Source organism: Dendrobates tinctorius, unplaced genomic scaffold (assembly GCF_039654945.1).
Source record: "Dendrobates tinctorius isolate UK_male_01 unplaced genomic scaffold, ASM3965494v1 ptg000022l, whole genome shotgun sequence".
Taxonomy (NCBI): domain Eukaryota; kingdom Metazoa; phylum Chordata; class Amphibia; order Anura; family Dendrobatidae; genus Dendrobates; species Dendrobates tinctorius.
In genome coordinates this window covers 37,734,238-37,760,644 of record NW_027361690.1, presented here as the reverse complement: position 1 = coordinate 37,760,644, position 26,407 = coordinate 37,734,238, and the positions used below count along the sequence as shown (strand labels likewise).

General features: G+C 45.6%; 1 protein-coding gene across 3 annotated transcripts in view; it reads right to left on the bottom strand.

Annotated features, from left to right (window-relative positions):
• Positions 1 to 26,407, bottom strand: part of CKMT1A (creatine kinase, mitochondrial 1A) — a 53,418-nt gene that overhangs the window by 13,063 nt on the left and 13,948 nt on the right. For all 3 annotated transcript variants that reach the window (XM_073568600.1, XM_073568599.1, XM_073568601.1), the window contains exons 2-5: positions 14,894 to 15,097; positions 11,349 to 11,547; positions 4,227 to 4,322; positions 3,901 to 4,122 (exon numbers count right to left, since the gene is read on the bottom strand). In XM_073568600.1, the coding sequence (XP_073424701.1) occupies positions 3,901 to 4,122; positions 4,227 to 4,322; positions 11,349 to 11,547; positions 14,894 to 15,045 (669 nt within the window). In that variant the 5' untranslated portion in view covers positions 15,046 to 15,097. The remainder of the gene's footprint in view (positions 1 to 3,900; positions 4,123 to 4,226; positions 4,323 to 11,348; positions 11,548 to 14,893; positions 15,098 to 26,407) is intronic.

Genomic DNA, 26,407 nt, shown 5'->3' with positions numbered 1-26,407 from the left:
ACACACGAAAAAATGTCATATGGCCATCATAGGTGTGGTTTCTCATTTAAATATATGGTAATCTTGGTGTCAGCAGATTTAAAGTTTATTTTAGCAGAACCAAATACACTGGGTGCAGAATTATTTGGCAAATAAGTATTTTGATCACGTCATCCTTTTTACACATGTTGTCCTATTGCAAGCTGTATAGGCTTGAAAGCCAAATGCCAATTATGTAAATCAGGTGATTTGCATCTCTGTAATGAGGAGGGGTGTGGTCTAATAACATCAACGCCCTACATAAGGTGTGCTTAATTATTAGGCAACTTCCTTTCCTTTGGCAAAATGGGTCAGGAGATAGACTTGACAGACTCTGAAAAGTCAAAAATTGTGAGATGTCTTGCAGAGGGATGCAGCAGTCTTGAAATTGCCAAACTTTTGAAGCGTGATCACCGAACAGTCAAGCGTTTCATGGCAAATAGCCAACAGGGTCGCAAGAAGCGTGTTGATAAAAAAAAGGCGCAAAATAACTGCCCATGAATTGAGGAAAATCAAGCATCAAGCTGCCAAGATGCCATTTGCCACCAGTGTTGCCATATTTCAGAGCTGCAAGGTTACTGGAGTATCAAAAAGCTCAAGGTGTGCCACACTCAGGGACATGGCCAAGGTAAGGAAGGCTGAAAAATGACCACCTTTGAACAAGAAACATAAGGTAAAACGTCAAGACTGGGCCAAGAAATATCTTAAGACAGATTTTTCTAAGGTTTTATGGACTGATGAAATGAGAGTGATTCTGGATGGGCCAGATGGATGGGCCCGAGGCTGGATTAGTAAAGGGCAGAGAGCTCCACTCCGACTCAGACGCCAGCAAGGTGGAGGTGGGGTACTGGTATGGGCTGGTATCAAAGATGAACTTGTGGGACCTTTTCGGGTTGAGGATGGATTGAAGCTCAACTCCCAGACCTACTGCCAGTTTCTGGAAGACACCTTCTTCAAGCAGTGGTACAGGAAGAAGTCGGTATCGTTCAAGAAAAACATGATTTTCATGCAGGACAATGCTCCATCACATGCATCCAAATACTCCACAGCGTGGCTGGCCAGTTAAGGTCTAAAAGAAGAAAAAAATAATGACATGGCCCCCTTGTTCACCTGATCTGAACCCCATAGAGAACCTGTGGTCCCTCATAAAATGTGAAATCTACAGGGAGGGAAAACAGTACACCTCTCGGGAACAGTGTCAGGGAGGCTGTGGTGGCTGCTGCATACAATGTTGATCGTATACAGATCAAGCAACTGACAGAATCTATGGATGGAAGGCTTTTGAGTGTCATCGTAAAGAAAGGTGGCTATATTGGTCATTGATTTTTTTTTGTTTTGTTTTTGAATGTCAGAAATGTTTATTTCTAAATTTTGTGTTATATTGGCTTACCTGGTGAAAATAAACAAGTGAGATAGGTATATATTTGGTTTTTATTAAGTTGCCTAATAATTCTGCACAATCATAGTTACCTGAAAAAATAGATATCCTCCTAAGATAGCCAAATCTAAAAAAACCCACTCCAACTTCCAAAAATATTAAGCATTGATATTTCTGAGCCTTTTGGGTTGATTGAGAACATACAGTCATATGTAAAAGTTTGGGCACCCCTATTAATGTTAACCTTTTTTCTTTATAACAATTTTGGTTTTTGCAACAGCTATTTCAGTTTCATATATCTAATAACTGATGGACTCAGTTATATTTCTGGATTCAAATGAGGTTTATTGTACTAACAGAAAATGTGCAATCTGCATTTAAACAAAATTTGACCGGTGTAAAAGTATGGGCACCCTTATCATTTTCTTGATTTGAACACTCCTAACTACTTTTTACTGACTTCCTGAAGCACTAAATTGGTTTTGTAACCTCATTGAGCTTTGAACTTCATAGCCAGGTGTTTCAAATCATGAGAAAAGGTATTTAAAGTGGCCACTTGCAAGTAGTTCTCCTATTTGATTCTCCTATGAAGAGTGGCATCATGGGCTCCTCAAAACAACTCTCAAATGATCTGAAAACAAAGATTATTCAACATAGCTTTTCAGGGGAAGGATACAAAAAGTTGTCTCAGAGATTTAACCTGTCAGTTTCCACTGTGAGGAACATAGTAAGGAAATGGAAGAACACAGGTACAGTTCTTGTTAAGCCCAGAAGTGGCAGGCCAAGAAAAATATCAGAAAGGCAGAGAAGAAGAATGCTGAGAACAGTCAAGGACAATCCACAGACCACCTCCACAGACCGGCAGCCTCATCTTGCTGCAGATGGTGTCACTGTGCATCGGTCAACAATACAGCGCATGCATAACGCCTTTTTGTATGACCAAACAACTCAATCTTTGTTTCATCAGTCCACAGGACCTTCTTCCAAAATGTAACTGGCTTGTCCAAATGTGCTTTTGCATACCTCAGGCGACTCTGTTTGTGGCGTGCTTGCAGAAACGGCTTCTTTCGCATCACTCTCCCATACAGCTTCTCCTTGTGCAAAGTGCGCTGTATTGTTGACCGATGCACAGTGACACCATCTGCAGCAAGATGAGGCTGCCGGTCTTTGGAGGTGGTCTGTGAATTGTCCTTGACTGTTCTCAGCATTCTTCTTCTCTGCCTTTCTGATTTTTTTCTTGGCCTGCCACTTCTGGGCTTAACAAGAACTGTACCTGTGTTCTTCCATTTCCTTACTATGTTCCTCACAGTGGAAACTGACAGGTTAAATCTCTGAGACAACTTTTTGTATCCTTCCCCTGAAAAGCTATGTTGAATAATCTTTGTTTTCAGATCATTTGAGAGTTGTTTTGAGGAGCCCATGATGCCACTCTTCATAGGAGAATCAAATAGGAGAACTACTTGCAAGTGGCCACTTTAAATACCTTTTCTCATGATTTGATACACCTGGCTATGAAGTTCAAAGCTCAATGAGGTTACAAAACCAATTTAGTGCTTCAGGAAGTCAGTAAAAAGTAGTTAGGAGTGATCAAATCAAGAAAATGATAAGGGTGCCCATACTTTTGCACCGGTCAAATTTTGTTTAAATGCAGATTGCACATTTTCTGTTAGTACAATAAACCTCATTTGAATCCAGAAATATAACTGAGTCCATCAGTTATTAGATATATGAAACTGAAATACCTGTTGCAAAAACCAAAATTGCTATTAAGAAAAAAGGTTAACATTAATAGGGGTGCCCAAACTTTTACATATGACTGTAGTTGTTGTTCAATAATAAAAAGAATCCTCTCAAATACAACTTGCCTAATAATTCTGCACGCAGTGTAGTATTTGAAGAGTTCCTATTATGTAGACTTTGAAGGGGATCTGCTTCAAGATCCACATAAAATAACTCAGCGTGAATATACCCTAAGCCAATTCTAGGAGAGGAAAAAAAAAAAAAAAAAAGGGAAAGATTTGTACCTATAATGGTTGGGCGCCCACAGACGGTTTTTACTTACAAATAATGATGCAAAATACTGCTCCCAAAACAGTTTTAGACACTCATTCTTTACTTTGCTGGATGAGAGAGAACCACACAACCTCTCATGTTATAGCTAAACATTGTGCAGTGTGCTGATGAATCGGAGCTTGAACACCGTATTCACAGGGATGTGCGACTTGGCTCGCTCTATAAGGGCTCGTGCACACAACCGATTTTCTTGTGCAAGTGCTATGAGGTCCATGTGCCATGTAATTTTCATGGACCTACAGAATAGAGGAAAAGGAGATTTTTTTTTCTCTTCGTGTCTGAGGAAAACTGATGCTACTGTGATGTCACTGTGATCAAAGTCTGATCAGAATAAATTTGCTATTTTTCTTGGATATGGAAAAATCAGTGGTGTGAATGTACCCTAAAAGAGGCTCTCCCTATACTCCAAGCTCAGAAATGTTCCCTCTTACATCTATTAACTGCTGCTGTTCTTTTTCTGTCATGTCACTTAGTCTGTAGTAGCGTCCAGTCAGGTCTCCAGAAAGACCACTGAGGGCATCAGCTGACACTCGCTCCACCTCCCTCCTCTCTGCCCGAGTGCATGCTGGGGGCAGGCTGAGACCTCTGATACTTCTTCCTGTCCGAACCCGAGAGGACAGTACATAACGTTCATCAAAATGGCCGGCTTTAATCTGCCAAAAAAAAATAAAAAAAACCATGTTCAAAAATTGCATAACGTATCATAAATGAATCCACTGTACTAATATTCACGATCAATGTATTCTTCTATTAATACCTTGCTGGCATCTAAGTCTGTGGGATGTTTCATGCTTCTTGGATCATATCCATTGTGACGCTCCTTTATTACAGGATCAAAAATATCTGCAAATACCTGAAACATGAAAAACAATCTCTTCAGACATTCTTACAGGTTATGGTTCTTACTTTGTAACTTATCAAGTGGGTCAAGATTAGAGTTGAGCGAATATCTTCGGATGCCCGCTTATTACAGTGGGAACCCGGCTTCCTGGATCGCGCCGGCTGAACAGCTGATCACCGCAGCAGCTGCATGTGTCGCGGCTGTGTCACAGTCCCAGCACATGCACGAGGAGCCTGTGTGTTGGAAGCCGGGTTCCCGATGCGGACAATTCGGTAAGTGCTATAGCCTGCCGAATAAGCGGGGAACCGAATATATTCACTCAACTCTAGTCAAGATATCTGTGGGCAAATCAGTGGCATAAATAAATTCCTCCTGTGAATCCACTCCATATCTATGCTCATAATAAAGTGTAAATCATATTGGGGGCTATGCACAGAGAAGAAGTCGACCCATTGCAAGCGTTAAAATGGAGACCTTAACCAAATTCTGGTTATGCACATCCCTTCCTGGGAAAGATAAACTCCCTATATTCTGTGGAAGACATGACCTGTACAATGAAGAGGATAGTGAGCATTATTTCCCTATGTATATTTTAATTAAAAAAAAACAAAAAACACCACAACAAAAAAAAAAAATCATCATCGGTGTGAAGTCAAAAGACCATATAACCACGGATGGCGATCACACTGCAACACTCGGACTGGCTGACGGCTCCCCTGACCCGAGCATGACATCATGTATTTCTATACAGCTGTCACGCTTTAAGGCTGGAGAGCCGCCAGCCAGTCCGTGCACTGTAATGTGATCGTCGTCCAAGCTGCACTTTTAGGCCGTGTGCCCACGATGAGTTTTTGTAGCTGCATATTTTCATTTCAACAAAACCGTAGGGTCTTACAGATCCAAAGTGGATGGAATTTAAAGAAATCTCCTGCCCTCCGTGCTTTTTTTTTTTTTAAACTCCACGTAAACTGACTTGAGGTGCATATTTCAAATACACATCATGTTAACTTCTCTGCCGGGTGTTTTTTGTCTTCAGATTTTTCCATACGCTTGTATTAGATGTGGAAAATTTGCAGATAAAAAATGCAAATTGTCTCTTCTGAGAAGAAGAGGACTAGAACTCTAGTGCCAATGTTTTTTTTCAGTAGGAGATTACTACTACAGGACTAGGGGTCTTGTGCCATGTAGTCCTCCTCCTCTGTGTGATCCCTACCCCACCACTGATTTTATAGTGTACACAGAAATCTTCCAATCAGTGGTGTGGGGGTGGGGCTATACAGGGCTCAGCGTCTGAGCACTGCTAGATCTGCAGTAAAGAAAACAGCGATATTATGAAAATGATGCATGCAGACCAGTAAGTGACACATCACTGTAATCAGGCTCTCTGTCCCTACATCATGCTGCCCTCAGATAACATAGCAAAAACCTGGGAACAGATTAACTTTAAATATCTTCCCTTTAAGTATCTTAAATACTCTTCTCAATCTATACCTTTTGCCAGGGACAACTCATAACAGTCCCATGGCTTCAACTGCTATGTATACACAGACGACACTCAGCTCTACCCCTCTGGCCTAGACGTCCCCTCTCTGCTGTCCAGAATCCCAGAGTGTCTATCAGCCATAACCTCTTTCCTCTCCTCTAACTTCCTAAAACTATGTGGACAAAACTGAACTCAATCTTTCCTCCATATCACCTAATCCCCCTATTCTATCTGCCTATCATGTATCTGTCTATCAGAATTAATGACAATAATGACACCATGCTCTCCGCAATTGTAGAAGTCCACTGCCTCGGACAAACACTCGACTTTGCCCCGTCATTCAAACTGCACAACCAAACTCTTACAAGTCCCTGCTGCCTCCAATTCAAAAATATTACCATAATTTGTCCTTTCCTCAACCCCAATTCTGCTAAAATGTTAGTGCTTGCCCTCATCATCTCCCACCTCGCCTACTGCAATATCCTCCTCTATGGCCTCTCAGCCAACAACTCTGCACTTATCCAGTCTATCCTTTAGGGTGTGTGCACACGTTGCGGATTCTGCTGCGGAATTTTCTGCTCAGATTTGTGTAAATCCTCAGATCAAAAGACCTGCGGTTTATCTGCGGATTTAGTGCGGATTAGCCTGCGGTTTGACACCTGTCATGGAGCAGGTGCCAAACTGCTGCGGAATCCGCACAAAGAATTGACATGCTGCGGATTTAAATCCGCAGCAAATCCGCGTAGAAAATTCCGGACCGTGGGCAATGCTTTTTTCAATTTGCATTGACTTAAATGGTACTCTACACCGCAACAGAAACTGCTGTGGATCCGCAGGGCCAAATCCGCTGCGGGTCCGCAGCAGAATCCGCAACGTGTGCACACACTCTAACTCTGCTGCCCGATTAATCCATCTCTCCCCTAGCTACTCCTCTGCTTTCCTCTGGAAGTCCTTTCATTGCTCCCAAATCCCGAACATATAAAGTTCAAACCGCTAACACTGATTCTCAAAGCCATCCGTAATCTGTTTCCTCCATATATCTCCAAACTAATCTCACGATATAATCCAACACACAACCCCGATCCTTCCAAGACCTTCTTCTCTCTTCCTCACTTGAACATTCCTCACCCAATCGCCTCCAAGACATCTCCCGAGTAACATAATTAGAAAGGCCGAATAAAGACATTTGTCCATCCAGTTCAGCCTATATTCCGTCAGAATAAATCCCCAGATTTATGTCCTTCTAAAGAACCTAATAACTGTAAGATACAATATTTTCACGCTCCAGGAAGACATTCAGGCCTCTCGAACCCCCTGAGTTCGCCATCACCACCTCCTCAGGCAAGGAATTCCAGATTCCCACTGCCCTAACAGTAAAGAATCCTCTTCTTTGTTGGTGGAAAAATATTCTCTCCTCCAGACGCAGAGAATGTCCCCTTGTGACCCCTCACATTCCTTGGCATAAACAGATCCTTGGAGAGATATTTGTATTGTCCCCTTATATACTTATACATAGTTATTAGATCGCCCCTCAGTTTTTTTCTAGACTAAATAATCCTAATTTTGCTTATCTCTCTCGGTATTGTAGTTCACCCATCCCCTTTATTAATTTTGTCACCCTCCTTTGTACTCGCTCTAGTTCCTTTATATCCTTCCTGAGCGCAGGTGCCCAAAACTGTACACAAGTACTCCATGTGCGGTCTAACCAGGGATTTGTACAGAGGCAGTATAATGCTCTCATCATGTGTATCCAGACCTCTTTTAATGCAACCCATGATCCTGTTTGCCTTGGCAGCAGCTGCCTGGCACTGGCTGCTCCAGGTAAGTTTATCATTAACAAGGATCCCCAAGTCCTTCTCCATGTCAGATTTACTCAGTGGTTTACCGTTCAGTGTGTAATGGTGATATTGATTCCTTCTTCCCATGTGTATAACCTTACATTTAGCATTGTTAAACCGCATCTGCCACCTTTTGGCCCAAGTTTCCAACTTATCCAGATCCATTTGCAGCAGAATACTATCTTCTCTTGTGTTAACTGCTTTACATAGGTTTGTATCATCTGCAGATATCGAGTATCTCCCCCATGCTCTGGAATTCTGTGCCGCAACACATCCGATTATCTGCCACACTAGGAACTTTCAGATGGAACTTTAAAACCCATCTCTTCAAGAAAGCTTACATCCTGCAATGACTGCACTGCCACGTCACCACCACGTTATCTGCCGCAAACTCCTAACCTGCTGTTTCCTTTCCCAATATCCTGTGTACTGCAAGCCTGTGAGGGCAGCGTTCTCTTCTTTCTGTACCATGTTGTCATTGTTAGTTTGTTCACCATAATTTACATTTGTATTTTGTATGTAACCCCTCATGTACAGCACCATGGAATCAATGATGCTCTAAAAATAAATATTATATTATAATAATTCTTCTATAAATGAAGGCTCAACATTGTTTTGTTTTTCTCATTAAAACACTTGATTGATGGTGCTACAAGTGACAGTCTCTTGACTGTGCAACCCATTCATTACTATCGTGCAGTGATAATGAACTACAGTATATCGAGTTATCAAGATTAAACTGCCAAAGAGTCTGTTAATTACATTACTTTACCTGTCCTATAAAAAGCAAAACAGAATAAGAAAATTGTTGCCTCGGGATGATCATGTGCTCCCCTTTGCTTTCACACAGTATTAACTATGAGATTTCAGTAATTTATTCCCTAGAATACAGATGCAACCTTCTTTACATTTCCTTTTGGTTGAACATAATCTGAGATTATGAGCTCTTTCAACATGATTCCCAGTTACTATGTCATGAGATGTCTATGCTAGGTGTGGCCAGCCAGTGATTGTGATGAGAGTTGCAGTCTAACAAGAGGCTTGCTAGCATGTCGTGATATTGTATTAAATTTGTTTTGTCAAAAATCAGATTCCTTCCTGCAATTCAAGAAAAAGTGCGGGTGGACACATCTGCACCATTGTAACACCGCTGTGTTTGTTACTCTGCATATCTCTGCTTTAACCCTTCGCTCCTTTCCCTCTAATGAGCTGGAATGCTGTTGTCAGTTACCTGTATGGATGCTGCTCAGTTTCCGGCTCCACTGCGTAGCCGTACATGCTCGAGTGTCTCTGCTGTGCTGCATGATCACCCGCATATGCGGTCCCTGGCTGCCGCTGTGGAAGCTACCCGTGGGTTGCAAGGTCCTCTGCAGTTGTGCATGACTTACCACGTGTGTTCAGGCTTGCAGCCACTGCCAGGTGTCCTTTGCTATGCTGATTTGCTTCTGGCTGTGCTTAGGGGTGCGCGGCCACACCTCCCCTGCTTTTATGAGGAATGGGTGTCTGCTTGAATTGCTGCTCCCAGCCTATCGCTGTGAGGCAGCTCCTATATAAAAGTTCTATTGCCAGAGCTTCACATCAAGGTTCTGAGTCTTGCTATGTCCGTTTGGTGTTCAGCAACTGTCCTGCCTGCCTGCAGTTCTAGGTGAGCTGACACCCATCTTCCACCTGCTCTGGGGGCGAAGTATCCAGATCAGTTTCTGTTCAGTCTGTTATCAGCTTTGGGACAGCTGATGTCTGAGTTCCTGGACTTATCCTGTTTATGTTTTGGTACCAAAGTCATAGTCCTGATTCCTGCTGTGTTATGAAGTCCTAGTCCTGATTCCTTCTGTGTTATGAAGTCCTAGTCCTGTTTCCTGCTGTGTTATGTTCCTGAAGTCTTTCTGTGTCTTAAACCCTGTGCCCAGTGACTGACTCTTTGCTAACGGACTTTCTGTGATCTAACCTGGGTTCATCTTGGAAGTAGGAGTCCGGTGTGTCTGCTGAGTTTCTGCTGCTACTCTGTGCTCAGCTTGTTATTCAGTGCAATCCCCGGCTGGTTCCAGTCCAACCTGGTGGGGCTTGCATCACACCGCTTGAGTTCCTTTTTAGGTCGCTGCCAGAAGTCTGGAGCCCGATGTCCGTGGCCTCTTGTCCAGTGTCTGACGACCACTTCCAGATGTCCAGTGCCTGACGTCCTCCGCCACATGTCCCGATCCTATCCTTCCCTGCCTGATGCCCAGAGCCTGTAAATCACTGCCAGATGTCCAGAGTCTGATGCCAGTGTTCGGATGTTCTGAGATCCGAGTCCTGATGTCCTGCCTGAGACCTGATGTCCGCCTGATGTCCTTCTGGCGACTTGATGTCCTGATTTCCGGGAGTCTCCAGCTCTGTTTCACCGGTGACGGTCCCGCCAGTGAGTCCTGGACATGACATTCCTGACATATCCGTGTCTTGCTTATGTTCTGATGTCCTGCTGGTTCCCTGGGGTCTACCCATGATGGCTCCTGTCATTGTCTGAAGGCTGTCTGAGGTCGGTGTCTGATGTTCTCCTGCTGTGCCTGTGCTACGCCTGAGGCCTGTGAGAGAGGCAATCCTAATATGCCCGTGCCAGATATCCCAGGACTCCATCAAACTGTGAAGACCCTAGCCAACATCTGAAGTTTGCTTGAGGTCTGTGTCTGATGTTCTCCTGCTGAGCCTGTGCTACGCCTGAGGCCTGAGAGAGGCCAACCTAGTATGCCCGTGCCAGACAACCCTGGACTGCGTCAACCCGTGATGACCTCTTGCCATCGTCTGAATCTGAAGCTAGTCTAAAGGGCCTGTCACATTAAGAGATATCACTAGCAATATCGCTATAACTTGTGACGTTATAGCGATATTGCTAGCGATATCGCTGTGTCTGATACTTACCAACGACCTGCTCCCCCGCTGGTTATTGCTGATCGCGCGAGAACGTCCTGGACTGTTTCTCGTCATCAGCTTCCTGCGGCGCTTCCTGTGGAGAGACGAGCGACGAGCGTGGAGCTGGACGGGAGGACGTCAGGATCGCCTAGTGTGACACGTAAGTAGCGACCCCCATCCCCAGCGATGTCGCTGGTGAGATCTGCCTGTGTGGCAGCTCACTAGCGACCACTTAGCAATGTACCAGCGATCCTGACCGTGTCATATCGCTGGTCGGGATCGCTGGTACATCGCTAAGTGTGACAGTACCTTCAGGTCGGTGTCTGATATTCTCCTGCTGAGCCTGTGCTACACCCGAGGCCTGAGAGAGAGGCCATCCTAGAATGCCCGTGCCAGACAACCCTGGACTGCGTCAACCCGTGATGGCCTCTTGCTTTGCCTGTCAACCTGAGATGTGTTTCCTTTGTGATGTGCATATTCCGGAACCTGGTGTTTACATGTCTTTTGCTTTATTTCAGTAAACTATGCTTCTTGATACCTGAAGTTGTGCGGTGTCTTTTAGTCCTGCATATGGCCTTCTTGTCCACAAGTTCAGCCGTCACAGACCCCGGTCGCTACCCTTCCCTTGTCCGGGTAGGCTCGGATTCCCCCTGTGGTCCAGTGGGTCCACATTCCACAATCACGTGGGAGTATACCCAGTCGTTGTTATAGTTCGACAACATGGGAGTGTTGGCTGGGTAAGCCACGCTGCGTCCGCGATCGTAACAACCATGTTCAAAAAGCCATACAGTGTACATGAAAATCCAATATTAGTTCATACTACTGCTCTCTTACCTCATAGCATTCTTCATCTCCTGCCACCATCCCCACAGTTTTAATGAAGGGATGTCCTGGGTTATCTACACCAGTCTGAATACATTGATCAAGGGTGAAGCCATTAGGAGTGGACTTGTTGCAGAGCTTGGCATAGATGGAAGGAGTTAAGTTACTTGCCATACAGTTATTATGTTTCCGGAGGTCTGGGTACTCTGCACTGTAAAAAAAAAAAAAAAAAAAAAAAAAAAAAGGTCAAGTTAAGCTGAATTGACACTTTCTCAAAAGTATAAAAATAAAATATACAGATTGTAAAACGATTTTGTCATTTGTGAAAATCAGGTACGGATCTAGACAAAGAGCCAGAATATAGCGTTACAGCGAAACAAAATCTTCTTTTCTTGATCTTGGGTACATAGTGACCTCAATCCTTCAGTAGGACGTTGTAGGCTACAATCAATCGTTAAAGAACACTGACTATTTTTTTTTATTTAGACATCATTTAGATTTACATGAAATAGTGTCCTAGTACAGCCCGAGAGCCATGCGCTGGCCGCGGGTCTCCTGATCTGAACTTGACAGCCACGTAGGCTTATATGAGGCTGTTGGGTTCGCATTAGGAGACCTGCAGCCAGTTCGTGCCTCGCGGGCTGTATATGGATAGTGTTTTACACACATCTGAATTCGGCTTTATGCTTGATCCAAATAAAATATTATAAAGAGATGTTCACATTTCATTGACATTCTCATCTACTTTTCGCTTGTGATAACTCATCAAACTCTACTGCACTGCACCGATCAATACCAGGATATGAAGGGAGTGATTCCGAGGTTTTATTGTCATTATAAGTGGCAAGTATTGATCAGCAGGAAATATCCATCTCCCATCACACAGCATAAACTGAACGTCACACTAAGAGGAGCCAGTGCAGGTGGCCATGGAGTACGGAGTGATTAGCGCCTTCTTGGTAGAACTTTCAGATATTGCTCAGCTCAACAGTACAGTAATGATCTTAGTCATCCAGATTGCTGATATTGATTGTGATCTTCCTCCCAAGTCTTTAGTAAAGACGCGTTTACTCTGCAAGATAATCACGATCGAGCATTGTAAAAACGTTCACCTCATGAATATTTGCAGTGTAAACAGGCGGCAAAACTCTCCTTCGCTGGGTAAAATGATCTTTTGTGCAGCACAAAAGATCATCATTATAAGAGGGTGCTTTATCCTGTCTAAACAGGACTCGCACTGCCGAGAACTATGGCAGCCTATGGGCACAGAGCAATGTAGTGTGGATCTCCCAGTGCTCATAGTTTGCACACAGACTTTTCGACGACCGTCGATTGGCAGAAGTTTACTGATCAGCGGTCATATCATTCCGCTCGTCGGTCCATGTAAATGGACATTAAATACTAAACATTTGACTTCTATTGTTGGATTGCTCCCATTTGAACAGGATACATCAACAATCTACTGTCCATGGGTCTTGGAAACTCATCGGAGAGCTATCAATATGGAAAACAAGGCGTTTTATTTCTGTCTAAACATGTTTGCCCCAGAAGAAAGAACTTTCAGAGGTGTTTCATTATTCCATTACCTTTTCAAAATACCATCATGTAACGGAGCTAAAAAACGCATGGTAATGGGGAATTATGTAATTCCGATAAGTCACCCTATGTCCAGGGCCACCATTAGGAATGGAAATACATCAGTTGCTCAGGGCTTTTTATTTAATAGAGGCCTGAGCGTTATTTGAACACTATATGGTGATATATTTGGCCTGTATACAGCAAACTTGCCTCTTTTGCTTGCTACATCAGACATATTAGGTTGCGATTTTGGGCCATGGTACAGTATGTAACTACAATAACATGATCTGTCAAAAATGTTTTTTCCCTTGTTTCTCATTTGCTATAAACAGCGCTGTCAAAATGCATACATGTGGCAGTGGTAGCACAGTAACAGTCATACCTGGACCAAAAGGCCTCTCTGCCACAGAAGATACCAATATCAAAAATGGCACGTGGTTCTACACTGAGGCCCAAGAGCTGCACTGATACTAATGTTGGACTTACATATTAGATAAATGATGATGGGATCAAACAACTATTTAAATATGTATTCAGGCATCCTGACGGTAAGAAGGATCAGGCATGTCGGATTACAACATGCCCAGTCCTTTGTGGCCTCAGGAGATAACTGCTGCCGTAAAGATGCACAGTTGGCCTCACAATAAAGTTTATGGGGGAGCAGCAGGGATTAGGGAGATTATTATTATTAATAGATACATTTTGACGATTTGAGGCAATTGAGCATGTCATGTCAGATCATTCATGTCATGATTATCTTCTCACCAGACATTAATCTAGAATAACAGATAAATCTTTTCTGGCGCCTTCTGTTGCTCACAAGTTAATATACCATATGCGTGTCCTCTTAGGGGGCCTCCATACATTACCACGTAGCAGAATGTAGGCTAAGGTTGTGAACTCCGTAAGAAGCTTGCTGGCTCAGCGTTATTAAGCTGTGCACGCTTAAAGCTTTATATGAATACAGCCACGGTCACAGCTTATTCTAAGCAATTCATTATAAAGATGTTCAGATAGCGTCATTGGCCATGCACGTTCCTAACATCTAATGAAGCTGGTCACATCACAGTGCTTTCTGATGAGCACAGGTCAGTAGGTGAAATCTATTTCTGCTGATGTCAGCAGTATACACGCCATCAAGAACAAATATGAACGTGCAAAACCCAGTATTCTGCCAGCCGGTAAGAAATAATAACATGGACCCTGCACTCTTATCAAAGAAAATGGCTACATTTTCCCATATCGTCTATTAGGAAAAGCACATTTTATTTTTAGTTCTGGAGAATACGGTATTGATTTCCTTTGCCATGCCCCGGAGATGCAGCACTGTGCATAGCACAAGAGACGGATAGCTCTTCTCTGCAGAGGTACCAGACTGTGCGCTGCTGCCCATAATTAAGTAAGGTTTTCCCTCCAGCCATTACTGGCAATATTAGATTATTTTATGTCATCTCTGTCTAAAGGAATGTACTGGAAGGTAAAACAAATAGATAAAATATACATTGATAAGGCATATGACATGCTGAGGATGAATGCTGGCCATTTATTATCAATGAGGAATAAAACCAAAATGTATGTTGTAAGGGCTAGAACTTATTCTAACGCTTTGGGTGGGATTGGGGGTCTCAGACTTTAACGTCAGAATTTTGTTAATTAATTTGTTAAATCTTAGGATCCCCAGCCCCCCAACGTGTATCAATAAAGCTCCCATCCCCCTCCATCCTGAATTCTAGAGCATTCAGTGGAGCTTCAATCATAAGGACAGCTAAATAAACTGAATGGATCCTTACTATGTATTTTTTTAAAACTCACAGCGAAAAAAAATAAAATGATTCAATGAATTCAAAACGGTTTAGAAGTGTCGCCTGTATTAAAAAACGTAATTTGCATCCCAAAGATGAGAAAATGAACAGAAAAGATAATATAATATATACACATAAATATCGATCAAGATATTAGATGTAAAATAAAACGCTTACCTTGGTGGGTAGAGTCTCCGGCTTTTTTCTGTATCAGCACTGATGACTTCTCTACTAATGAGGTACCCAGCGGCCAGTGACCCAGCGCCAGCCATTGCCAGGAGTCCAGCTGATTTCCTGGATAATAGGACTCTTGAGAAGGTGCTGGCCATTTTTACAATCTTGGAGCTCTAGGAGAGTGATAGAAGAAGGAACCCAGTCGATCTGCAGAGACACCAAGGACAAGAGATGGAGAGTACGTGAGAGATGAGAGAAAAGAGAGCAGTGGCTGAGGGGGTGGACGTGATATGAATAGAAACTACCGAACAATACAGAAGAGATTACAGCAAGGCGCAGCGAGAACAGACCTGCCTTAGACTCTTAGCAGCCCTCTGTAACTCAGGCCTGCCCTCAGCTCTCATAGGGGATAATGCAATAAGGAGATTCCACAATGTGGTGGGACATTTAAAACATGTAGCAGCATTATAGTGACGGTATATGGAGAATACCGCAGCACTAGCATAGCACATTTAATAATTCATTACAACGTAACGCTTAGGGTAAAGTTCCCGCAATAAGAATTTGGTGAGTTTTTTAAGCCACATATTTTCGTAGTGCAAAAAAGCAGCGAATTACAGTTCTAGCAAAGTGAATGGGAATTTATAGAAATCTCACGCGCACTGTATACTTTTATGTAGTGGAAACTGACCTGCGGTGTGTTTTTGCAATCTGCAACGTGTTAACATCTGTAGAGGCTAGAGTTGAGCGACTTTTGGTTTTTTAGGGTCGCGTTTCGTTTCGTGAAACCCGACTTTTCCAAAAGTCGGGTCGAGCAAGATCGTCCGATTATAGGGAAAAGTCGGGGTCGTCCCGAAACACGAAACCCAATGTAAGTCAATGGGGAATAAAAGTCGGCAGTGAGAGGAGGACAGGAAACACACCTACAGTGCCCATTTGAATGCCAAAAGCATCAATTCTTCTTACTTAAGCTTGTCAACCTTAATTAACTTCATAATACAAGTTACGCACTGAAAAATGGGGGTTATTTGGCTAAAGTTGTGGGGGGGGAGGGCTGGCTGCAGGTTTTCATGTGCCCTGGGCGATAGAGCGCCCCTTTAACACATACCACAACTCATCATGCTCCGATAAGGCAGATAAATAGCGGTATAGTACAATGAAAAATACCTCACTTTTTACATCTCATGACGAGGCCCATCTATTTCTCCATACAGAATCATTGGTCCCATATAATGTTTGAAACAGTATATGATGAGCTCCACATAATGCTACAGTATATGTTGGTCCCCATGGATGAAGATCCATTGTCTTATGGGCCCAAATAATGCTCCAAACATAATGGGCCCCATTTCTAATGCTCTAGTGTATAATGGGCCCTGTAAATGCTGCTCCAGTGTCTGATGTCCACCTTTGGAATGTTCCAGTGTATGGTGGGCCCCATCTATCATTCTCCAGAGTATAGTGCTCCCCAAAAATTGCTGTCCCAACATTGAAAACAATCAAATAAGTCTCCTCGCTAGGGAATCCCTGTACTTGTCTGGACAGGTGCTATAGCTTGCTTAACAGCTCGCCAGCCGTTCTCACACCCAGTATGGATTGCACGTGATTGCACAAAGGTTAGAAAGGGTACCGTTTCCCTGGATAACATGTATGGATAGCGTACACATTCAAAATATATGTCTCAGGAGGCAGGCTCAGACGGTGTTAGGCCCAGTATGGATTGCACGTGATTGCACAAAGGTTAGAAAGGGTACCGTATCCCTGGATAACATGTATGGATAGCGTACACATTCAAAATATATGTCTCAGGAGGCAGGCTCAGACGGTGTCAGGCCCAGTATGGATTGCACGTGATTGCACAAAGGTTAGAAAGGGTACCGTATCCCTGGATAACATGTATAGATAGCGTACACATTCAAAATATATGTCTATACAGCATGAGGCAGGCTCAGACTGTGTTAGGCCCAGTATGGATTGCACGTCATTGCACAAAGGTTAGAAAGGGTACCGTATCCCCGGATAACATGTATGGATAGCGTACACATTCAAAATATATGTCTATACAGCATGAGGCAGGCTCAGACGGTGTTAGGCCCAGTGTGGATTGCACGTCATTGCACAAAGGTTAGAAGGGGTACCGTATCCCCGGATAACATGTATGGATAGCGTACACATTCAAAATATATGTCTATACAGCATGAGGCAGGCTCAGACGGTGTTAGGCCCAGTATGGATTGCACGTCATTGCACAAAGGTTAGAAAGGGTACCGTATCCCCGGATAACATGTATGGATAGCTTACACATTCAAAATATATGTCTATACAGCATGAGGCAGGCTCAGACGGTGTTAGGCCCAGTATGGATTGCACGTCATTGCACAAAGGTTAGAAAGGGTACCGTATCCCCGGATAACATGTATGGATAGCGTACACATTCAAAATATATGTCTATACAACATGAGGCAGGCTCAGACGGTGTTAGGCCCAGTATGGATTGCACGTCATTGCACAAAGGTTAGAAAGGGTACCGTATCCCTGGATAACATGTATGGATAGCGTACACATTCAAAATATATGTCTATACAGCATGAGGCAGGCTCAGACGGTGTTAGGCCCAGTATGGATTGCACGTCATTGCACAAAGGTTAGAAGGGGTACCGTATCCCCGGATAATATGTATGGATAGCGTACACATTCAAAATATATGTCTCTACAGCATGAGGCAGGCTCAGACGGTGTTAGGCCCAGTATGGATTGCACGTCATTGCACAAAGGTTAGAAAGGTTACCGTATCCCCGGATAACATGTATGGATAGCGTACACATTCAAAATATATGTCTATACAGCATGAGGCAGGCTCAGACGGTGTTAGGCCCAGTATGGATTGCACGTCATTGCACAAAGGTTAGAAAGGGTACCGTATCCCCGGATAACATGTATGGATAGGGTACACATTCAAAATATATATCTATACAGCATGAGGCAGGCTCAGACGGTGTTAGGCCCAGTATGGATTGTACGTCATTGCACAAAGTTTAGAAAGGGTACCGTATCCCCGGATAACATGTATGGATAGCGTACACATTCAAAATATATGTCTATACAGCATGAGGCAGGCTCAGACGGTGTTAGGCCCAGTATGGATTGCACGTCATTGCACAAAGGTTAGAAAGGGTACCGTATCCCCGGATAACATGTATGGATAGCGTACACATTCAAAATATATGTCTATACAGCATGAGGCAGGCTCAGACGGTGTTAGGCCCAGTATGGATTGCACGTCATTGCACAAAGGTTAGAAGGGGTACCGTATCCCCGGATAACATGTATGGATAGTGTACACATTCAAAATATATGTCTATACAGCATGAGGCAGGCTCAGACGGTGTTAGGCCCAGTATGGATTGCACGTCATTGCACAAAGGTTAGAAAGGGTACCGTATCCCCGGATAACATGTATGGATAGCGTACACATTCAAAATATATGTCTATACAGCATGAGGCAGGCTCAGACGGTGTTAGGCCCAGTATGGATTGCACGTCATTGCACAAAGGTTAGAAAGGGTACCGTATCCCCGGATAACATGTATGGATAGCGTACACATTCAAAATATATGTCTATACAGCATGAGGCAGGCTCAGACGGTGTTAGGCCCAGTATGGATTGCACGTCATTGCACAAAGGTTAGAAGGGGTACCGTATCCCCGGATAACATGTATGGATAGCGTACACATTCAAAATATATGTCTATACAGCATGAGGCATGCTCAGACGGTGTTAGGCCCAGTATGGATTGCACGTCATTGCACAAAGGTTAGAAAGGGTACCGTATCCCCGGATAACATGTATGGATAGCGTACACATTCAAAATATATGTCTATACAGCATGAGGCAGGCTCAGACGGTGTTAGGCCCAGTATGAATTGCACGTCATTGCACAAAGGTTAGAAAGGGTACCGTATCCCCGGATAACATGTATGGATAGCGTACACATTCAAAATATATGTCTATACAGCATGAGGCAGGCTCAGACGGTGTTAGGCCCAGTATGGATTGCACGTCATTGCACAAAGGTTAGAAGGGGTACCGTATCCCCGGATAACATGTATGGATAGCGTACACATTCAAAATATATGTCTATACAGCATGAGGCAGGCTCAGACGGTGTTAGGCCCAGTATGGATTGCACGTCATTGCACAAAGGTTAGAAAGGGTACCGTATCCCCGGATAACATGCATGGATAGCGTACACATTCAAAATATATGTCTATACAGCATGAGGCAGGCTCAGACGGTGTTAGGCCCAGTATGGATTGCACGTCATTGCACAAAGGTTAGAAGGGGTACCGTATCCCCGGATAACATGTATGGATAGCGTACACATTCAAAATATATGTCTATACAGCATGAGGCAGGCTCAGACGGTGTTAGGCCCAGTATGGATTGCACGTCATTGCACAAAGGTTAGAAAGGGTACCGTATCCCTGGATAACATGTATGGATAGCGTACACATTCAAAATATATGTCTCAGGAGGCAGGCTCAGACGGTGTCAGGCACAGTATGGATTTGACGGCCCAGATTACACAGCGGAGGAGCAGGGAGAGGTAAAGATTGCAAATGCTGGGGCCCTGGCCAAGCAAGGGGGGCCCACTCGTGGGCGTCGGTACTGGCACTGGGCCCCTCATAGTACAGCGGTGTGTCTGACGGCGGGTGTGCACCACCACCGTCAGAGACACTTGATTGCACTATGATGGACCCTGTGCCAGTGCCCGCGCCCAAGAGTCGGCCTACCCACCTGTCCAGGGCAACGGCACTCGCACGGTGTCGTGCGGTAGGTGGTGACCCCGGCCATGGGGGGGGAGGCAGCACAGTTATGGAGTTTTAGAAAGTGGCATATGTTGATGTTGGACATTCAGCTGATGCAAAAGGCGAAATAGGTGAAGTACCAGGAAGAGGTGGACCAAAGCAAGCCATTTTTCTGTCACCCTATGTGTCATCAGGGGAAGGTGGGACAAAATCCTTGGAAACCCATGCGTGGTTCATTTTAATGAAGGTTAGATCATCCACATTTTGGGTTGACAGACGGGTCCTTTTTTCTGTCAGGATTGATCCAGCTGCACTGAAGACTCTTTCCGATAGCACACTTGCAGCTGGGCAAGCGAGCTCCTGTAAGGCATATTGGGCCAATTCAGGCCAGGTGTCCAGTTTAGCGGCCCTATAGTCAAAGGGGAATGACCTGTGTGGGAGAACATCGATATGGGAGGAAAAGTAGTTTGTAACCATAGTTGACAACTGCTGTCTCCTGTCACTTTCCATCGATGCAGTATTACCAGTTGTGTGAGCGGTATTTGAAAAATCAGTCCACAACATTGTCATGAAACCCCTGTCTCCAACGCCACTTCTGCTGTGTGCACCACGAACACCTCTGCCAAGCTGCCCCCGGCCCGTACGGCTCTTGTGAGAACCATCACCGCTGCTGTGTGCTGGGAATGCCTCAAGCAACCGATTTACCAGAGTTGCTTGTTTATTAGCCAATATTAGGTCAAGGTTCTCCTGTGGCATGATGTTTTGTAATTTGCCTTTATAGCGTGGATCCAGGATGCTGGCCAACCAGTAGTCATCATCGTTCATCATTTTGGCAATGCGGGGGTCCCTTTTTAGGATCCGCAAGGCATAATCTGACATGTGGGCCAATGTTCCCGGTGTCAATGATGCACTGCGAGTGCTGGGTGGAGGAGCACTTTCTGGCAAATCCACATCCCTCCAGTCACGCACAAATCCTGTACCAGACCTTGCCACGCCAACATTTTCACTTGCTCCACGAGATGCATCCTCCTCCCCTAAGTAATCATCCCCATCATCATCCTCCTCCTCTTCTTCCTCCACCTCGTCCAGGAGAGGTCCCTGAGCAGACAATGGCTGAATGTCATCAAGGATTCCCTCCTCCTCTTCCTCCTCATCAACATTGGCTGCAGACGCCTGCTCCTTAAGGTGCGTCAAAGTTTGCATGAGCAGACGCATAAGTGGGATGCTCATGCTTAGGATGGCGTCGTCTGCGCTTACCAGCCGTGTGCATTCCTCAAAACACTGAAGGACTTTACAAAGGTCTTTCAGCTTCGACCACTGCACGCCTGTCAACTCCATGTCTGCTCTCAAAGTGCCTGGCCGTGTATCCTCCCACAAATGCATTATGGCCTGCCTCTGCTCGCACAGCCGCTCCACCATGTGCAGGGTGGAGTTCCACCTTGTTGCAATGTCGATAATGAGGCGGTGGTTGGGAAGGTGGAGCAATCGCTGCAGCTTCTGCATACGAACGGAGTGTACAGGCGACCGGCGGATGTGCGCGCACAGTCTTCGCACCTTCTGGAGCAGGGCTGTTAACTCCGGATAATTTTTGAGGAAGCACTGCACCACCAGGTTCAAGGTGTGAGCCAAGCAAGGTATGTGGCTGAGTTTTGAAAGGGCTATGGCTGCCACAAAATTACGGCCGTTATCACTAACTACCTTGCCTGCCTCAAGATGTACACTGCCCAGCCATGACTCAGTTTGTCGCTTCAAGTACTCGGCCAGCACCTCGGCGGTGTGTCTGTCGCCCAAACACATCATCTGCAACACAGCCTGCTGACGCTTTCCACTAGCTGCTCGATAGGGGGACACATCGTGTGCAACAGTGGCAGCTGCAGATGGAGTGCTCGTACGACTGCGCTCTGTGGACGAGCTTTCGCTTCTGGAGGAGGAGGAGGAGGAGGAGGAGGGTCGAACGCCTACAGCCAACTGTTTCCTATACCGTGGGCTAGGCAGCACTGTCCCACCACCGATGTCCCCTGTGGACCCTGCATCCACCACATTAACCCAGTGCGCAGTGATGGACACGTAACGGCCCTGGCCATGCCGACTGGACCATGCATCAGTTGTGAGGTGCACCTTTCCGCTCACTGACTGCTTGAGTGCATGGACAATGCGGTCTTTCACATGATGGTGGAGGGCTGGGATGGCTTTGCGAGAGAAGAAGTGGCGACTGGGTAGGTCATAGCGTGGTACTGCATAGGCCATGAGTTCGCGGAAAGCTGTGCTTTCCACCAACCGAAAGGACATCATCTCAAACGAGATTAGTTTGGCAATGTGGGCGTTCAAACCCAGTGTACGCGGATGAGAGACTGAGTACTTTCTTGACCTACTCATAGTGTCTGGGAGGGTGAGCTGGACTTGAGAGCTGCATATGGTGGAAGTAGCGGTGGACAGGCGGACTGAGAGAGGGTTGATGATGGTGATGGAGTTGGTGTTCTTTCTGATGGCCTAGAATCAGTCTTTCGTTGATATAACAGTGGGATTCCCTGACTGCTGTGGCCTTGCAACGACACCTCAACATTTGCTGCTGTGCTAACCGGTGGGCTTACAGTGGGGGAAACAATGTAGCGTTGCTGACTACCTTCGTTGTGATCAGTTGCACATGTGGCACTTGAGGTTTGGTGTTGTGTCCACGCTTGCAAGTGCATGCTGGTTAAATGTCTAAGCATGCAACTGGTATTCAAATTTTTCAGATTTTTCCCTCGGCTAAAGGTCTTTGCGCACTTCTTACAGATAAGGTGTATGGTGGTATAGTGTGCGGGAAGGGCCACCAGCCTTCCTCATTTTTGGTAGAAATGTAGACAAAATCCAACAAACTATATAGTAATGTAAAACAAGGTACAAGGTGTCTATAGGACAGGGGAGTTTTAGAATTTCTGCACACACTTCAAAAATAAAGTTGAAAAAGGGGCAGCACGGCTTACCTGCCCAGGTCTCTGAACAAATGCACTACAGGATGCAGCCAACCCATGTAGCAAAGATGTCAGCAACACAGGTGCAAAATTGCAAAATAGGTTGGTAGGTGGTGAGTGGCTGTCTATTTAGTATTTTGCACCTGTGTTGCTGACATCTTTGCTACATGGGTTGGCTGCATGCTGTAGTGCATTTGTTCAGAGACCTGGGCAGGTAAGCCGTGCTGCCCCTTTTTCAACTTTATTTTTGAAAATCTACAAGGCAGAGCATCAGGAAAAAGTTTTGTCTTACATTGCTGACTCAGCCTCCAGCTCTATCGCCTCCTCTTCTTCAGTTGTAAAAAGTAAAAGCACTGAGTCGTCATTGGAGGCTCATGTTCATGAACCACACCTTTCCTTGTGTCCTTCACCCCAACCAAGATTGAAGGATGACGCAGGCCATACTACTGATTACTCCATGGAGCTGTTTTCACATACCATGCCTGGATTATCAAGTGAAATGGTGAATTACCCAGGCCAAGATGAATCTGACATGGAGTGCACTGATGCACAGCCGCTGATGGATGATTCTGCTGGTACATTCACTCAGAGCACTACATTGTCCTCGCAGTGTACAGAGCCAGATTCTGACCCTGATGAGACTCAGGTGCCCCTTCCCGCACACTATACCACCATACACGGTGACACAGAGGAAGGTGCACATGACATAGAAGAGGAGGTGATGGATAACCCAGTTGTTGACCCAGATTGGCATCCATTGGGGGAAGAGGGTGCTGCTTCCAATAGCTCAGATGAGGAGCATCCACAGCAGACATCGACATCGCAACAGCTGTTATCTGGCAGGCCCGGAGCACTCCAAAGACAGGTTCCAAACATCAAAAGAGTTGCTGGACAGCTTGTCCAGAGGGTCAAAAGATCACAGCGTGCTAGGCCGCAAAATGTCTGCCAAAGTAGGAAGAGTGCAGTGTGGCACTTTTTTGAACAAAATCCTCATGATCAGGCCAAGGTTATCTGTAAGAAGTGCGCAAAGACCTTTAGCCGAGGGAAAAATCTGAAAAATTTGAATACCAGTTGCATGCTTAGACATTTAACCAGCATGCACTTGCAAGCGTGGACACAACACCAAACCTCAAGTGCCACATGTGCAACTGATCACAACGAAGGTAGTCAGCAACGCTACATTGTTTCCCCCACTGTAAGCCCACCGGTTAGCACAGCAGCAAATGTTGAGGTGTCGTTGCAAGGCCACAGCAGTCAGGGAATCCCACTGTTATATCAACGAAAGACTGATTCTAGGCCATCAGAAAGAACACCAACTCCATCACCATCATCAACCCTCTCTCAGTCCGCCTGTCCACCGCTACTTCCACCATATGCAGCTCTCAAGTCCAGCTCACCCTCCCAGACACTATGAGTAGGTCAAGAAAGTACTCAGTCTCTCATCCGCGTACACTGGGTTTGAACGCCCACATTGCCAAACTAATCTCGTTTGAGATGATGCCCTTTCGGTTGGTGGAAAGCACAGCTTTCCGCGAACTCTTGGCCTATGCAGTACCACGCTATGACCTACCCAGTCGCCACTTCTTCTCTCGCAAAGCCATCCCAGCCCTCCACCATCATGTGAAAGACCGCATTGTCCATGCACTCAAGCAGTCAGTGAGCGGAAAGGTGCACCTCACAACTGATGCATGGTCCAGTCGGCATGGCCAGGGCCGTTACGTGTCCATCACTGCGCACTGGGTTAATGTGGTGGATGCAGGGTTCACAGGGGACATCAGTGGTGGGACAGTGCTGCCTAGCCCACGGTATAGGAAACAGTTGGCTGTAGGCGTTCGACCCTCCTCCTCCTCCTCCTCCAGAAGCGAAAGCTCGTCCACAGAGCGCAGTCGTACGAGCACTCCATCTGCAGCTGCCACTGTTGAACACGATGTGTCCCCCTATCGAGCAGCTAGTGGAAAGCGTCAGCAGGCTGTGTTGCAGATGATGTGTTTGGGCGACAGACACACCGCCGAGGTGCTGGCCGAGTACTTGAAGCGACAAACTGAGTCATGGCTGGGCAGTGTACATCTTGAGGCAGGCAAGGTAGTTAGTGATAACGGCCGTAATTTTGTGGCAGCCATAGCCCTTTCAAAACTCAGCCACATACCTTGCTTGGCTCACACCTTGAACCTGGTGGTGCAGTGCTTCCTCAAAAATTATCCGGAGTTAACAGCCCTGCTCCAGAAGGTGCGAAGACTGTGCGCGCACATCCGCCGGTCGCCTGTACACTCCGTTCGTATGCAGAAGCTGCAGCGATTGCTCCACCTTCCCAACCACCGCCTCATTATCGACATTGCAACAAGGTGGAACTCCACCCTGCACATGGTGGAGCGGCTGTGCGAGCAGAGGCAGGCCATAATGCATTTGTGGGAGGATACACGGCCAGGCACTTTGAGAGCAGACATGGAGTTGACAGGCGTGCAGTGGTCGAAGCTGAAAGACCTTTGTAAAGTCCTTCAGTGTTTTGAGGAATGCACACGGCTGGTAAGCACAGACGACGCCATCCTAAGCATGAGCATCCCACTTATGCGTCTGCTCATGCAAACTTTGACGCACCTTAAGGAGCAGGCGTCTGCAGCCAATGTTGATGAGGAGGAAGAGGAGGAGGGAATCCTTGATGACATTCAGCCATTGTCTGCTCAGGGACCTCTCCTGGACGAGGTGGAGGAAGAAGAGGAGGAGGAGGAGGATGATGGGGATGATTACTTAGGGGAGGAGGATGCATCTCATGGGGCAAGTGAAAATGTTGGCGTGGCAAGGTCTGGTACAGGGTTTGTGCGTGACTGGAGGGATGTGGATTTGCCAGAAAGTGCTCCTCCACCCAGCACTCGCAGTGCATCATTGACACCGGGAACATTGGCCCACATGTCAGATTATGCCTTGCGGATCCTAAAAAGGGACCCCCGCATTGCCAAAATGATGAACGATGACGACTACTGGTTGGCCAGCATCCTGGATCCACGCTATAAAGGCAAATTACAAAACATCATGCCACAGGAGAACCTTGACCTAATATTGGCTAATAAACAAGCAACTCTGGTAAATCGGTTGCTTGAGGCATTCCCAGCACACAGTAGCGGTGATGGTTCTCACACGAGCCGTACGGGCCGGGGGCAGCTTGGCAGAGGTGTTCGTGGTGCACACAGCAGAAGTGGCGTTGGAGACAGGGGTTTCATGACAATGTTGTGGACTGATTTTTCAAATACCGCTCACACAACTGGTAATACTGCATCGATGGAAAGTGACAGGAGACAGCAGTTGTCAACTATGGTTACAAACTACTTTTCCTCCCATATCGATGTTCTCCCACACAGGTCATTCCCCTTTGACTATTGGGCCGCTAAACTGGACACCTGGCCTGAATTGGCCCAATATGCCTTACAGGAGCTCGCTTGCCCAGCTGCAAGTGTGCTATCGGAAAGAGTCTTCAGTGCAGCTGGATCAATCCTGACAGAAAAAAGGACCCGTCTGTCAACCCAAAATGTGGATGATCTAACCTTCATTAAAATGAACCACGCATGGGTTTCCAAGGATTTTGTCCCACCTTCCCCTGATGACACATAGGGTGACAGAAAAATGGCTTGCTTTGGTCCACCTCTTCCTGGTACTTCACCTATTTCGCCTTTTGCATCAGCTGAATGTCCAACATCAACATATGCCACTTTCTAAAACTCCATAACTGTGCTGCCTCCTCCCCCATGGCCGGGGTCACCAC